At 40.5% G+C, this 16,871-nt stretch overlaps 1 protein-coding gene across 2 annotated transcripts in view; it reads right to left on the bottom strand.

Moving 5' to 3' along the window:
* Positions 1-16,871, bottom strand: part of LOC139614923 (inactive dipeptidyl peptidase 10-like) — a 183,723-nt gene that overhangs the window by 37,138 nt on the left and 129,714 nt on the right. For both annotated transcript variants that reach the window (XM_071472608.1, XM_071472609.1), the window contains exons 4-5: positions 11,041-11,135; positions 10,846-10,920 (exon numbers count right to left, since the gene is read on the bottom strand). In XM_071472608.1, coding sequence (XP_071328709.1) covers positions 10,846-10,920; positions 11,041-11,135 — 170 coding nt within the window. The remainder of the gene's footprint in view (positions 1-10,845; positions 10,921-11,040; positions 11,136-16,871) is intronic.

The raw sequence follows: 16,871 nt of genomic DNA, 5'->3' as shown, positions 1-16,871 counted from the left end.
CCACTTATAGACCAGGACAAAATCGATAGCCAAGTGGGAGCAGCTCCCTGGACAGATCTGTGCAGTGGAAAACATGGCAGCCAAATGGCTACCAAAGAATCACAAAGCTCTAGACTTTAAGACATGTGCTGTTGACATTGCACAGCATTCTGAAACTATGTGGTTGCCACAGCAATGGTGCCACTAAGTACACTTAAAGGTGTGAAGCTTTGGTTATTGAACTTTTGCACCTTCATGTTTGTGGCACTGCACTAACTTCCCATGCTGAAAGGCTGTTTGCACAGAAACACACCAGCAGTCTTGTTCTAAGAGATCTTGAAGAAATATTTCATCTTCACTCCACGGGCCAGGGCTATTCTCCAAGATCAAAACTTTAAACTTCAAAAGGCTGCGACTGGTGCACCGTCATTTGAACTAAGGAACAAAATCTGAAAAAAACCTTCAAGAGATTGCTCTCTAACTCTTATTAATCTAAACATATAAACATAAAGGCAGTTTACTTGAAACTTTCTTACTTTTATAGCTATGAGCAGTGGTTCTAATGGTTCAGATAACTCTGTACTCTGTAAAGTAACTACTGAGATCTGGTGGTGACATGAATAAAAATAGGCTCAAAGGCCCAGAAACGAGACTGTCTTCCTGTAAAATACGAGCGCATAGGTCGTCTGTGCCGCAGGTTATTATGAGCCATAGTTAGGTTTTGTTGCTAGGCGACATCTAGTGGTCATATTAATTATGACAGGAGCAAAGGGAAAAGTACAGTGATGTAGTTTATAGAGCAACAAAGTCCACATCGGTACAATCCACGTGTTTATTATTGTAACCATGACAACCATGGCATGCCTGCTAGGGGCGCTATTTCAGGAGACACTACTTTGGGTCGTACCAGAGGGTTAAAAATAATGTCCTGTGTGGTTGTACAGGTTGGAGGACTGGTTGTTTAAGTTGAAGGACTGGTTGTGCAGGTTGGAGAACTGGTTGCAGGAAACACAAGCTTTCAGCTGATAATAAAAGAACCGCTCTTGTTAGCAGAGGGTGTTTGGATTAAAGAGTAACTACATCCTCAGATCCTGCTTGAAGCTTTCTTCAATAATGACAGAGGAAGCAGTGACTGTAGAAGACGTGGCCTTGTGGCTTCATAGTGTATGACACAGGGTGGTGGTCAGGACACATGGGGGGATGCTGACTGACCACCTCTTAGTGTCGAACGGACAACAATCTAGAGCAGGAAGTCAGAGCTAATCAGCCATGAGCAGCTACTCTCAGACTCTCAGCTGCTCTGCTGGACGGACAGGGAGTCTGGTGGAGCTTTGAAGCACATTCATGGCTCTTTGAGAGAGTCACAGCATGAGTACATGTGTTGTAGCTCAACTAAGAAGGGCTCTCCGCTGTGTGTGTCTGTGGAGGAGCACAGTACCTAGTCAAAGACATGCTGTTAACATTACTGTTCTTTAAAAATAGTGTGGTGTTCCTCTTTAACCTTAACCTACCACACATGCTGCCTGATGCTCTTTTGTCATTGAGGGATAATTAAATAAATTGACTACACTTACTGTATATAGCACTTTTCTAGTCTCAAAGACCACTCATATCGGACCCATTCACACACACATTCATACATCCCACTAATGTGCACACTGATGGAACAGCCATCAAGGGCACTTCAGGGTTCAGCATCTTGCCCAAGGACACTTCGACATGTGGGCTGGAGGAGCCGGTGATCGAACCTCCAACCTGCTGATTAGCGGACGCCCACATTTGCTAACATTGCGGGTGCACACACCTTCAGTTTCACTTCTGAGTAATATCACGGTTACATAATGTGATATAGATTATTGGGAATTTCTGTTTTAAAAACCTAACAGTTCATGGTGATCCATCACACTGATGCAAAATCCCCTAAATCCCATATTCAAATAAGGCAGTCCTGCTTATTGATTTGCAACACTGCCTAAAACCTAATAAAACCAAAGGTATTAAAGTGACAGATTCACTGAACATGAATAATATCTGACAGATGTGTTTCTATCATCTCATGGTATATTTTGCCTCCATACTGTAGCTCTATGAGATCAGATTTGACTGGCAGATGCTTTTTGACTGAAGAGGTTCCTGAATGGAAAAAGCAGTGTTTGTGATTTTGACTTACCCTTGTCCCTTTGTTTTTGTGTTTCTGAATATAGCACAATAAACGTGTGTATCCAGAGGCAGTTAGGAACACAGGTGTGATACTTTAACAAAGGAATCACAAAGGCATGACTGGAGAAATGTTGATGTATAATGGTCGCTGTCAGCAATCACTGCAACAGCCACCATTCAAACAGACTCATTTTAAATGTAGTTACACACAAACAGAATACAGATGGGGTTCTTCAGGATGCAGGTGTCGTTTTCTGCCATAAAATTATGCATCAGAGGGATATTTGCTTCTTTTTCTGAAATACCAGGTGGGCTCAACTGAGACAGCAGAGATAGTTTCTGTCTCGCATCTTTCCCCATTTGTTTTCTGCATTAGATCCGTGACTCCCCACTTGCACTCACCACTTAGCTCATTTTGCTCTCTTACAAGCGTTTCAGGCTCAAAGTGGGACACTGGAATATGAACTCATCTCATATGAAAATGGAATAAATGAGTTTTAAGACAACTCCATCAGTACCATTCTGCAATCATTTGGGGAAAATTGCTTTTCAACTTTTGTATTGACTGCCACGAATTAGCAGAACCAGGACCAGATCCTGGTACAGAAGGGAAAAAAGGGACAAATGCAAGCATGCAATCCATTTATGGCATGGCATACAAACAAGGGAGGCTGTCAGTCAGAATCAGTGAGAAATCAGTCAACTTCAAACCCACACGTCTGTGGGTTTATGGCTTAAAGCTAAAAAGCTATTTATTTCTTCAGTGGAAAAGTAACAGAACCTGTAACAAAAGTCTCCCACCTGATTTGAATGAAGTTACATACGACTGAAACCGCTAGCCCGTGCTAGAAATATAAATGCATGGGAAGACATCACCTGGCTGCAATGATTTGCTCTGACAAGAGCATTACAAGATGTCCACAAGGTTGAAAAACACAAGCCTGTTGTCAGCAGTGACAAACAGGAATCCCAGAGATTATCAAGTTTAATCACTCCCTGATACAGATGTAGTCAGATAGTGGTGTGTAATCCCACAGATAGGTGAAGACACAACACCTTCCTCAAACAGAAGCCTCTTTTACTCACATCAGAGAAGGCCCATACGACCAGCTAAAACCATCATGAATTCCAAGTAGAAAGACTTCAGTATAGAACAATTTATCAGTTCAAAGCCTGCACGGGATCAAAGCCTGTGATTAGCTGGAGACTCGTTTACTCATTTTCTCATTTTAAAGCAGATCCATGTCCCTTTGTTATTCTTTCAATCATTCATTACAGGTTACGATTAACTTTAAGCACAGACTTCATGGTGCAATTCATAGATCAAAGCCTGGGATTACAACAAACCCACATTAAAGCAGTGCTGCAGGTCAAGAGAACATTCTTTGGTATTTAAAAATAAAAAAAAAAAAGCAATCATGGACAAAAAATGCACACATTGCACAAAAGATGCAACATTTGGATGTTACATTAAATCTAACACACAATCACTGGACATGATGTACTGACACCCTTTTACTGTGCAATGTCAAGGTTTTGCCACCTGATTGACAAAAGGACATTTAGCCATGATAGCATGGTTACAAGTGCAATACTTTAAATGAAAGGAGCTTTAACTGAGCACTGGAGTGAGGTGTAATAGAGAAAGCAGAATAATGGAGCTGTATAATGCACTTGGTATATAGCAAATGATGGAATAAAACTCAACTCTGATGCTGCATTTAAAGATGCTATTTGTAAGTATTTCTATTGCTACATAGCTAACGTTAGCATTAAAAGATGCTTACTTACCAGTCTAGAGGAGACATTGTGTTCAGCATCAAACTTCTTCCTTTCATTTCATTTGGGTGAAAATGGGACACCCCAATAAACTTCAAAAGCTTGTGAATAGGGGCCCAGGAACAGCATGTACAAAATACAATTTTGGTCACAGATTACCTATATCCTTACACCTAATACCATATCATCTGATACATTAATGTTGTAGTTTGCTAAGAAGGATTTCAAAGTCAATAGTGTCAAATGCTTTTGATAAGTCCAAAAAACTTCCAATGCCACAGTTGCCTTTATCAATGGCGTCATTGATTTTTTCGATGAGATCAAGAATCACCATACAAGTGGTCCTCTTTTTTCTGAAGCCATACTGTGAAGGAGTGAGAATATTTGATTTATAAAGTAATCACTGAGTCTACTGCACACAATTTACTCACCAAGAGTTGTCTCCAGAGGTGGAAAGCAACCCTTTCATTTTTTTCCCTATTTCTATCACTTGAGTTCTTCTACTGAAGTTAGCATGCTAACAGGCGAGCACCGGCCCATCTCATCATTTTCCGATACTGAGTCAGTAGCATCCAGTCTGCCCTGAAGTACTAGTGCTGCTAAGTAGACGTATTACGACGTCTTGTCTTGTAAACTCAACAATGGCTGAAGCTTCCAGCGGGACTGGTAAGTAAACCGCTTTTGATGCTAATGCTGGCTATGTAGCAAAAGTAAAACTCACAAATAACTCCTTTAGGTCCGTCAGTGGTCAAACAACCTTGGCCTTCCTGAATCAGTCCCATATAGAAAATAATAAATAAGATATTTGAATGCAATCTACAGTTTAAACAGCCTATTGAATTATAGCATCAAGACCATGAATGCACACTTGTTTTCTTTGCATCTTTTCCAGCCTTCACCAAATGTTTCACAGCCAGGAGGATTTTGTCCATCTCTTTTGTTGCTCTCTGGGAATTAAATGTTCAGCACATTTTGCCTTCATTTGTATCCCCAGCTAAGGCTCGGCCATAAATAAGATACACAGTGTCGTCAGCTATTTTCATTGCTGTCAGCAGCATCTGCACAGGGCTGAGCTGAAACATTATAAATGACACAGAGAGAGTGAACATCCCTCTTCACACCATGGTCATCAGGAAAGTCAATCAGCTGTGTAGGCTTGTAGCTGTTCTCACTTAATACACTGCACAGAGTCAGAGCTGTTGTAATGCTCTTATTTCATCACATATTTCAACATTATTTCATGCAACAACTTCAAGTCTTGACCTAACCTGCTCTTAAAGGCTGCTGGAATGTTTCCCAGAATGCACTTGGAGGAAGCAGGGGAAGGTGCTCCACAGGTCACTGACAGATAGAGACACATATTGACACCTATGGGCTGCTAAATTATGAGACTTTTTGTTATTTAATATCCATTATTAACATAATCTAAAATCAAGAATGAACTGATCCTACATAACAAGCAGAATCTATGTATCCAAAGCCTGATAAATCTGATTCCTCAAACCAGTGTCACAGCAGTCTCTGAAATATTCACGAAATTTCCTGAGAGTAAAACAATTTATAAAATTATTTGCACTATAATTCCATCCATTAGTGACAAAATGACAGGATGTTTGACTATTTTGGTCATGGGTTTCAAACACTCAAAAATCTTATCAATTTGTGTCACTTTAGGGTCCTTGATATTAAAAAGTTTGAGAACCACGGCTATAAATCACTAACACCACTGTGGATGCAAAGCCTGGTCTTTGGAGGGACAGTCACTGCCATTCATGACAGTAACACTTAATTCATTGAAAAATATGTCTCCAAGTTAGTTTTAAGTCGTGCTGAGTTTCACAAAAAAAAAAAAAAAAAAAAAGCACAATTTGTGTCCATTGCACAAATCACTAGGTTAAACTTTGGATAACTAGATGAAACTACTGTGAGCGTGGGTTGCGCTCCTCTGTGCCATTGAGCTCTGTTGTTGTCCAAACACTAATAAAAGCACATCAGTGAGCCTCACTGCTGCACTGGGTGACATGTTGATTCATTACCATGAACACACACACTCTGTTGTTTATTTTCAGTCAATGGCACAATGTCTATGTCCACCCACATGCATTCACAGAAGTGTTTGATGGTCCCACTGTTGACTTTTAATAAGTGTTGTGATGTTAAAACTGAACCAACAGTGGAACAGCACATCATAAAAAAGAAACAGTAAAGCAAACATGGAAAAATAAAATTATTATGAACCCGCATGTACAGTATGTGCATCTTTGTCCGTTGATGACATCATGGTAACTTCCCAAACAAAAAGTCCCAAACAAATACACCATTTAACTCTGTGGGCTGAAAACAGTGCAGGGTATTCAAATAGTATTTAGAAGAAACACATTATTAGTTTTGGTCTTTTTAAAGGTCCATATCTTACACGTCTCTTGTGTTTTATTTGAAGTGGTGCACTCGTGCATGAATTCCAGCAGGACCTGACAATAGAGGATTCATGGTGAGCACAGGGATACACTGTATCTAAAGTGAGGGAATAAGAACATGTTTGTCTTCTAACTTTCTTCCAATGCAATTTGAATGTCATTTATAATGTACAGGGACATTCCACACAGTTAGTAAACTGACTTTATGTGTAAAATCAGTGGAATTCCCCTTTAAAGGTCCCATATTCTACTCCTGTGTTTTATTTGAAGTGTTGATATCCATTAGAAGATAAATGTGCTTTCAAGAACAAAACCATCTCAGTGTAGTTTTACATCTCCTCTCTCAGGCTTATCTCTGGAGCTGTAGTAACAACAGGTCAGTCAGCCAATCAGAGGAGAGGCTGTGAGCTTCTCTTCTGATTGGCTCACTGTTTTCTGAGTGATTGAATAAAAATATAGCAGATTTCAGGTTAACACTCAGAGAAACCAAATCCTGCAAGGTTGGATGGTGGGTCCAGGTGGGCAGGGCTTGGGGCATGGCTGAGACAGGTGTGACATCACAAAGCACCAGAAGTCCTGATGGCTTTTTTTAAGGCTCAGTTTCTAAATGCAAGCTGTGTGCATTTCTCTGTGGACTGAGGCTTGGATACTTTCACAGTATTTATATAGAACCTACACCTGCTTTGTAATCAAAAAACAAATGGACATCTACCTTTATATTATATAGGACCTTTAAAGGATAAAATAAGGCCTTGTCCAGATCCATGCCTTGAAAATGTGAAAAGTCATTTCAATACAGGAACAATGCCAACTGAGACACAACTCTTCTGTAATTTTTTTATGTTTAATGATGGACAAAAGCAAATGATGTAACATCATGAGACAAAGCCACAAAGCAGCTGTTGTAATGAGGTTTCTGTCCCTGTCGCCTCCTGACTGATGTGTGTTGTTCCTGCTGCCTGAGGCCCGACACCTGATCCAGCCTCCTGCCTTCCAGATGATTCTCTGCCTCCACTGCTCCATCAGCTCAGCTTGCCAACAGAGGCGTGTCCCTTTCTCTCAGATAGGAACCATTAGTGTGGCTGTTTCAATCCTCTGTTTCTGCCCAGTGATGGTTAAGCATTTCCTACACTGTATTGTCATGTTATTTGTAATGAGGTAAAAATCATTATGAGAAGCTATTTTTCACTAAAAACATGATAAAAAAAACGTTCGAACTAAAACAAATGATGGTTTTTGGACTTTGGACTTATTTCCTCCTTTGTTTTGATATTATTTATCTTGTGTGTCTGTTTTACTTCCTGTCTTTGTCTAGTTTTCCCGCTCTTGTGATCCTCTTCCCTGCCCTAGTATGTGATTGAAAAGGGCTGTAAAGGCTGTAAAGGTTGTTATTAAAGTGTTCTCACCGCACCTACCTAAAATATCTTTATCACAGATTCCTCATGTAGTAACTGTCTTGATCAGAACAAAGCTGATAGTCTACTGTACATGTTATATCTAATAATTGACAAAAACACATAATAATCCTCAATATTATGAAAAAAATGAACTAAAGCTCTTAAGTAAAATCAATACTTACATAAATGTAAGTAATCTGTCCATCAGAATAACAGAAAAGCAACAGGAAGGAAAACAGCTGGATATTAAAGGAAGCCATTTATGTGTACAGGCTTATTAATTAAGGCTGATTGCTGACTGTGTTTTAGTTTATGGAGATGTTGCGTGCTGTGTTGGTTGTGTTATTAATTATTCATCGCAAGTTTGGCAGTGCTCCAGAGAGGGAAATGCACGGCACAGCATTTTTCATTGTATATGGGTCACTAGATCAGGTCTCCTCAGCTTTTTGCCTTTCACCTTGACGACATGTCAAGTCACGAGGCAGACGAGTCTCACAGGAGATGAGTTCAACTCAAGCTGCACATGTTCATTTTTGGATCTGCAGCTCTGACTCTTTTCTCTGTAGACCTAAAATGGAGTCTTCCTCAAAACATCTTCCTCTGTATAACTGAACTACCTGGTAGGAGGAGAGAGCTGTCACCACTTCACCAGACAACTGGTGCAAACAAACAACAAAGAACAAAATGTTGAGAAAATATTCATTGATGGATTTTTCCTTTATCAGTAATATAGATCCCATATTTTACACTTTTCTGGTGTTTTATTTGAAGAAGAGTGATCTAATAAAAATATAGCAGATTTCAGGCAAACACTTTGAGAAACCAAATCCTGCAATGTTGGATGGTGGGTCCAGGTGGGCAGGGCATGGCTGAGAGCGGCGACTGCTTTGTTGTGACATCACAAAGTTACAGAAGTCCTGACGGCTGGTTTTAAGGCTCAGTTTCTGAATACAGGCTGTGTGCATTTCTCTGTGGACTGAGGCTTTGATACTTTCACAGTATTAATACAGAACCTAGATCTGCTTTATAATAGACATGGGGCCTTTAATACATCTGGTCTGCAGAGATGGTGACGTTACCTTCTTAGGAAAGGTAAAGAGGCTTTCTGGATTTACTATTTCAGGGGTTTATATCCAAAGAAGAATGAAGTCTTTAGATTTATATTCTTCTCCAGGCTTTGCAGTCTATCCTTATTTATTGTAAGACATATAGTATATATTTTGTGACTTGACTTTGTTGTTTTTTTGTTGCTACATTTCATTTTGTTGCATGCTTTTATTCTGACAACTGATAAAGATTCAGCCTTCTTGTTGAGTGTATAGGCTGTGTGTTTTGTTTGGTTTTTTTTTACACATTCTATAAAGACCATACAGTGAAACACACTACAGTCTTCCAGTGAGTCAGCTATTGTTATTAACAAACTGTAAAATAGGTTAAATGTATTGATTAATAAATATTTGTTTAACATGTTATTTATGATTAGAATTAAAAACAAAAAATAAAAAAAAAAAACATCAGAAACAGGCCAACAGTATCATTTTGACTTTCTTCCTTCATCATAACTATAGACTGAGCTTCTGATTACTGGGTCTAGTGTTCCCAATTGTAAGACTAACCCCTCATGCAAAATTTGCATATCAGTTCTGATTAATCGCCTTGTCACTAATCCTCACAGTTGATCCCTTCCAGAGTGAAGGGTCCAATTTGCATATCTCATTTTGCATCTACTCTTTTCTGATGGAAAGCTGGTAATTACAGTATGGCTGAAGCTTGCCCTGCTGCTCTGTTAGTGAATGAATATGACCTGCCAGTCGCACACGGGCCACAATGGAATTTTAATCACCATCCAACTCCGGCCCTCGTCAAAATATATTAAGCTCCAGAGGACTGTAGTGTAGATGTTTATTCAACCCTGACAATATTTTTCAGCATGGCTTTGTATTTAGAATTCCGAGATGTCTTTCTTATAATGAAGTCAAATACAAGACGTGAGTGACAGGAGGATAGGGTTGATTTATATATGTGACCTTTTGAAGGTAATTCAAATCACTTCAGACTCTGGCTAAAGCTAAAAGGTAATGCAGCAGGATCTTTGAAAAAATAAGAGCACATTTGAACACATTGAATTCGGCTGTCAATGTCATTTTCTGTTGACACTGAGACAATAGAGCAGCGTTGTGCACAAAGCCAAAATGACTGTGTCATGTTTTTTGGTGAACAGTGAACTGACTGTATCCCATTTGTCTGAGTGATTCTGGTGAGTGTTAATGATGCTCACGCACCAAAATGCAGCAGTAATGCACCAAAAAGCTGTTCGTCAACCTCCAAAAAACATCAGAAGAAGAACTTTATCTAGTGCTAAGACCACGAGCTAACAGCTGCAACGTTCCTCCACCTGTCAAACTGACAGCAAATATAAATAAACTGAACCCCAACCCTATTTAATAGTGAGTCACTGCATCATTACTACACTCGACTTAGTGTTTCATTAGCCAAGTTTAATCTGCAAAAGTTTCTGAAAGCTTGTGTAATGTGTTGCACTGTAATGTAGGAAATAAATAAGTGAAAACAAGTTCAAAGCATCTCCAGACATCTTTATAGTTAAAAAAAAAGAGCCACAGACAGAATCTGTTGAGCAGCAAACAAAAGAATTACAGCTCTCAAGAAAAACGTCCTTAAGAGAAAATAATTTTGAAAAAAAATACTTCCATTGTCAAGGACTTTAACTTGCAATGCAGCAGTTTTACATTCTGTTTTCATGTAAATGACCAACAGGGAATGAGAAGGAGCAGTCTACCCTTCCATCGCTGGTCTGTTCGTTCTACTGTTGAGCTCAAATATCAACAAAACCACTTACTCCACCTTTAAGTAAAAGATCTCAGTGCTTCTTCAGTCTCTATGAAAACAGTTGCTGCACCCTGAGCTCACTGTGGACAAGTGGGGAAGATGTCCACTTACACTAAAACGCTCCATAACAACAGTGTCTTACAGCAAATAGAATGAAACCACAAGAGAAGCAACAAAAGAGATTCTTCTAGAGCCGTCTGTTAAATGAGGTCCGTCTTTTGCTAATGCAAAAACAATCACTGTGCAGGTGCTGCTGAGGAACTTACCTGTTTCACATCATAAGCGAAGAGAACATATTTCAGGTCAGGGGAGACAGAATACTTGGCCACATTGAAATTGATCTAGTGGAAATGAGACACAAAAAGAAAGACATGAAGAGACAGATAAATACATAAAACCTACTATACTATGATAAATACACTATAATATATAAACAGTTTGCAAGACTGATATCTACTTACAAAAGTTGTGTTTGTCAGGACAGTCTCTGTTTCATTCGTGGCGATGTTGAACTTGATGACATGTCCATCACTGTTCCTGTAGATGACCTCTGAGTCTGTGCACAGAAACAGACGGGACAAAGAAAAGAAAAAAAACATCTGTATGAAGGAAATTGAATTTTAAAAGCAATCCCCAAAAAATCTCCCCCAGAGAAATACATCAAAGCACAAACAGACCAAAGCAGCCATCTTGGAATCTGTTTAGAACTGCAAAGACGCCATTAAAAGCAAATACTTTTCTCAGCCTCATTGTTCCCTCAAATTAAATGACAGCAACAGTGCAGCAGACAGCCAGACAGGCTCAACTCTGAGCAGCCGTGATGTAACGTGATTAACTGTCTGGCAGTGAAATTCTCACTTTTGATTCTCACAAACACAAAGGGAAGGCCTCCATTTCTCATCTTCCAGGTAACACAGCATGTTGTGTGTTGATGGGAAAACGTCTTTTGTACTGAGCCGCACTGGTTGGACGTGAGTGTACTGTTTGTTTTGTGTCAAAGCCAAACATTCAGAAACGCAGCCCACCTCAAATGTCATGGAATGGGGAATTGTCATGAACAATAATACCCTGGTGTCAACACAATAGCAGCACAAACATACTGTAAATGCAGACGCACACACAGACGCGTGTACACAGGTTAAAGAAGAGCCACGAACGAATGAACACAACAATGTGTCACTCTCGTACTAATTAACAATCCTAATGCTCATTGTTCTGACTCTGAACAGTAAAAAATTTTAAACAATAATTTTTTTTCTCCGCCTTTCAAACAGCCGAGACATGAAAAGCGAAGATATTTTCATCACCAATGGTAGTGACAATATTCCCTAAAGCAAGGCACATAATCCTCAGCCTTTCCAGTGCAGCAGGTGCAGTAATTAACACAGGCTCAGGGAGAAAACACACAATAATGAACTGCCCTCTTACTAGTCTTTCACCAGTTATCATCATGCATCAAGTTGTCAGATATATATGTGTGTACGAGACTGATTCTCACAGCTTAAAACTAGATAAAAGTCATTTTGATGCTTGATGGTACAGGAGACGAGACAGAACGTTACCATGATTTAAATCAAATTTCTCTGGATTTGAGAATTAATGGAAACATTCAGAATAATGTCAGAACACAACTCAACATCATAGCTCCGGGAGTTTAGCCTCTGCCCAAAGACTGTTCATCAGTGGTCATTGCTCGGTCATTTGCCTTCTTCAGTCCCAGAATGCATCTGGGCGGCAGTACCAGGGTCAGTCCAGGAGTGGACTGCGTAATGAGCTGCTGTCTTAGTAAATCAGGTGATGAACATGTGCAGCTTGTGTGTAATGCATGTTTGAACAGCATCATCACTGAGTACATCTGGCCTTTAGTCCGTATTTCTCTGTTGCTGTGATAACAATATATTTTTTTATTTCAAATCAAAGGATCCAAGAAGATAAAGCAAATAAATAAATAAATACATAAGATAATTATTTCTTTTTCATGGCTAAATATAAGTCTGCACAAACAGCCGTTCTGTACTAATCCTGCCAGACACTGATTGTTCCTTTATTGACCTTGCGTGCCCGTCACAGTAATAGACATCATCACATCAGGCTGGCGGTGTGTATGAATCTGTTGTCGAGGGACCACAGGCCAAAGATCGTTCCGAATGAAGCTGCTCAAAGACCGCGTCCAATGAAAATGACTTGTCATAACTCCTGATCTCACACTTGCATTATCTTGTCTGATTATCAAACTTGTTCTGGAGTTTCGCTTTGTTTGCACAGGGGCTGTGGTTGTGACAACATCCCGACAGTACAGCGTGAGCTGGAGATGTAAGTGTGTGTGTTTTTGTGTACAAACAGTACAATAAGCAGCGAGTACAGAAGACAAATATTTCACATTCACACATTTCACACAGCAGCTCTTGTGGTGAGCTCTTCAGGCCCTCTCAAGTGTACGTGTATATACTGTGTGGTTCGTTCAGAGACAGTTACCTCACTGAATCAATTGCAGTGATTTACATTCAAGGTCTCATATTATATAAAGGTAGATGTCCATGTGTTTTTTTTAAAGCACGAGCTAGAGTATCTATCAAAAGAGCAGACCTGCACCTTTCAGTAGCTCCAAAGTCGTCTTGTTTACATGTTGTGTCTCTTAGCCAGGAGCTGGTAGGTGTATGAACCTGTTGCCTCACTGTTGGTAGGTGTTTGTGGTCAGTACTTCCCTCTATTCAGCCCTGTTTCTGGGTGTTTTGGTCCCCAAACAACAAATGGTGATCTAATATTTATTTTTAATGCACATTATGAGTTTGTGTTAAAAATTAACAAAGCAGTGTGGATCTGTTGCAGGAAGATATGACATTTTCAACCAACAGCAGCACTGCAGAAGTGTGGTTCCCCTGCAAGGCTTCACTGAAATTGGCCCACATAGGTGTTCACACTCACTGTTCTGTAATGAAGCCAACTGCTCCTTACTTAAACCCCCTGACTTACTAAAATGCCCCTCCCTGAATTCTTTCTGTGTCTACACCTCATTACTTTTTCAGTGAGCGGTGTGTGATATTTTATTAGTAATTTGCTCAACACTGTCCTCAACTGAGGGAGCACTAGTAACTCTGACACATCATTTTCCGTTGCTGCTCTCCAGCTAACATGTCACCATCACCAAGACATGTCTGTGCGAGGCCCATGCTGAGACCCAAATCGATGCCTTTGTATCACCCAGAATTCCTTGCCACAGGCCTCTACTCAGTCTTCAGATGGTTCTGAATGCTGCAGGTAAAATTTCAGCTTCCCTCCGTTGGGTCCCTGTCCATGTCGAATCAGACTTTAATGTGCTTCTGATGACTTACAAATGTTTTAAATTGGCACACCTGTCTGATCTCCTTACAGCTTTTATTCCATCCCATGCTCTGCGCTCTCAGAGTACAGGGCTCCCCAGAGTCAAAAAGACGTCAATTGGCTGCAGGTTCTTTTCCTATCAGGCCCCCTTTCCTCTAAAATAACCTCCCTGCTGATATCACACTCTTTTTTCAGATTAACTTTCAATTATTTGCTATTTGTTTGATTTCCTCAGGTCTTCAGTCTCAGTGGTTCTATTAAACACTAACAGTATATTATTGTCCTGACAATCTCTCTCCCTCACTCTCTCCCTCACTCATCCTCTCTCTCCTCTCTTTTCACTCAGACTGTGCCGGACCATTGCCTGTCCTCACAGTGGTACTTAAATATTTCTCGGACCATCTTTACTTGAGTTTTAATATATCTGTCAGCCTTCACTTAATACTCCCACACTACATTTCCTACGTAAAATATGTACTTTTACTTTGATATAGTTTCCTTAAGCATCTTTGTCACTGCAAAATAAAATCTGAAGAAACGTATCTTAATGTTGTTTCCATCAGCAGTGAACTGTCTGTCTCTGTAAATGTAACAAATGTATGAAAGAATACCAACAAGTTCTTCAACAACCATAAAGGCTGATTGTCCCTAAGTATCAGCTGCAGTCATACTTGACCTTCATCGTCATGGTAACAATAGTACGTACCATTTCCCTCAGTTCTTTGCTAGATTGTCTAGTGTGTTTACCTAGCTCTCCAGCATCCCGTTATTCTGATCCTGCCTGTTTGTGTCTTGACCTGCCTTTTTGGACTTTGGACCTTCCCTTTTGCCTGCTCCTACTGGATTTGTTTGCTACACGGATTGACTACCTGGTTTGACCTTGGCTTGTTATTAAACACTGTTCCTTCACCAGAAGTGTTTCTGTGTCATGCTATTGGGTTCTTGCCTGCCACTTTGTGGGACCTGACAGTCCACCACCTGACTGGGTGCCACCAGAGTACCACAGCCTCCGCCTGGTGTTCAGTAAATCTAAAGGGTTGTCTTTACCTCCTCATCGGCCATACGACTGCTCTATCGACCTCCAGCCTGGCACGTCTCCACCCAAAGGCTGCCTGTACTCACTGTCAGGTCTCACAAAGTGGCAGGCAAGAACCCAATAGCACGACACAGAAACACTAACTGAGGGAAATGGACCGGTACATAGACTAAGGGCTGATTAGCTGATGAGGAACAGGTGAGTGAGGGGGCGGGGCAGGCCAGGTGAATGGAATCAGCAGGTAATGCAGAGCAGGAGGGAGTGGCAGAGTCTGAAATCACATGAGAGTTAGTGTGGCAAAACAGGAAACAGACAAATGAAAAACTAAAGCCTGGCTGAAGTTGTGACAACGTACCAGTGGCAGGTACAGTTGAAATTTGTCACAGTACTTATAATAAATATGTGGTTGGGCTGTGGAACAGTCACAGTTTGGGCAGGTTTAGGTAAAGATCGTGGTTTGGGTTGAAATAAAAGCCTTCCCTAAGGTTAGAGAACCTTCCTCGTCATGGTAACAGTAATACGACCTCTGGTAGACATACTGGACATTTGTTGTCATGGTTACAATAATAAATGCACAGTTGAGATGGTGGAGCAGTTAATGGTAAAGTGAACGCTGGTCTCCCACAGCGGGGCGGCTGTGGGTCAGGAGGGTCGTCCACTTATCTGAAGGTCGTGGGTTGATTCCTGGTGTCCTTGGGCAAGAACCCTGAATTCCCCCCAATGTATGAGTGTGCAAGTGTCGGTGTTGGAGTCCTGTGTGTTGTCAACTTTATACTACATCACCTCACTTCCTCCTTTGCTCCCATCAGAGCTACTTAAAGCCACTAGAGCTCGCCTACAATAAAAAATGCATCTACAGGTTGATGTGATGTGCTAGCATGGGCTCATTTTCTCCATGAGAACTGTCTCTGTGTGTTCGGAGTCGGGTATAAGGGTCATGTCTGGGTTACAGTACTAATCAACAGCTTCACAAGTAAACACAGCTGTCTCTGCTGAACTCTCTCACTAATCCCAAACAGCTGGCAGGGCTGCGTTTGGATGGCGTTCTGTCTGCACCCTGAGGAGTTTGTTTCCCCTGCTGCCACAATAATCCACAAAGTTTCTTCAGGAGAAATCAAATGTCACCTTCAGTGTTACAGAAAAACAAAGATGATATCTGGAAAAATATTGTTTTCTGGGAACAGTATACTGTAGATTCACAGGACTGCATCTGTGGTTTAAATATGTTTTAAATAAAAAGTAGGAAGTAAAGTGCCTTGAATTGTGCAAATATAACAAAAGTAGATAAAACAGAAAAGGTAAAAACTTCTATCCTCCCAAAAATGTGCATCTCAAACGTTTTTAGAAGCATCCAGATGATTTTAATTTAATGTCCAGAGGTGTTAAAGCTGCATGTCTATGAGAGGAACTCATTCCTGTGATCTTTAAAACATCACCAACGGTCTGTGCTCTGCTCTGCACTTGTCTCCTTAAATAATGAAACATTTGTAGCTGAAAAAGAACAAGCTAAGGCTCTAATGTATAAGTAATGTCCTACGTCTGTAACAGGATGAATAATGAAACGTCTTAGCTTTTTTCAACCAGGCTTAACTCTGCAGCTTAGGTAGGACCTGTGTGGATTAAATAATGGTCACTGTTCGCGCCACGTGCTTCCACTGCAGTTTGCGTGTGTGTGTGTGTGTGTGTGTGTGTGTCCTATAACGTGATATTCTCCTGAAGTAAAGGCCAGAAACAGCTTGGTTTAAGATGATACCTTCAAAATCTGTCATCTCATCCTCTTTGATGCCTGTGCCTGTCCGACTAATGACGTAATGCTGGAGCATTACGTCATTAGTCGTCATTTGTCTCTGAGACAGAAACAAGGACTGAATTCAAAATAATAACCCACATTATGAGTGTTCTCGGTGGAGGAGGCTGGCACGAGTCACGGCCAAT

Source organism: Trachinotus anak, unplaced genomic scaffold (genome assembly GCF_046630095.1).
Source record: "Trachinotus anak isolate AG129_WGS33_773 ecotype Australia unplaced genomic scaffold, CSIRO_AGI_Tana_v1 ptg000039l, whole genome shotgun sequence".
NCBI lineage: Eukaryota > Metazoa > Chordata > Actinopteri > Carangiformes > Carangidae > Trachinotus > Trachinotus anak.
This window is presented reverse-complemented; position numbering and strand designations above follow the sequence as displayed.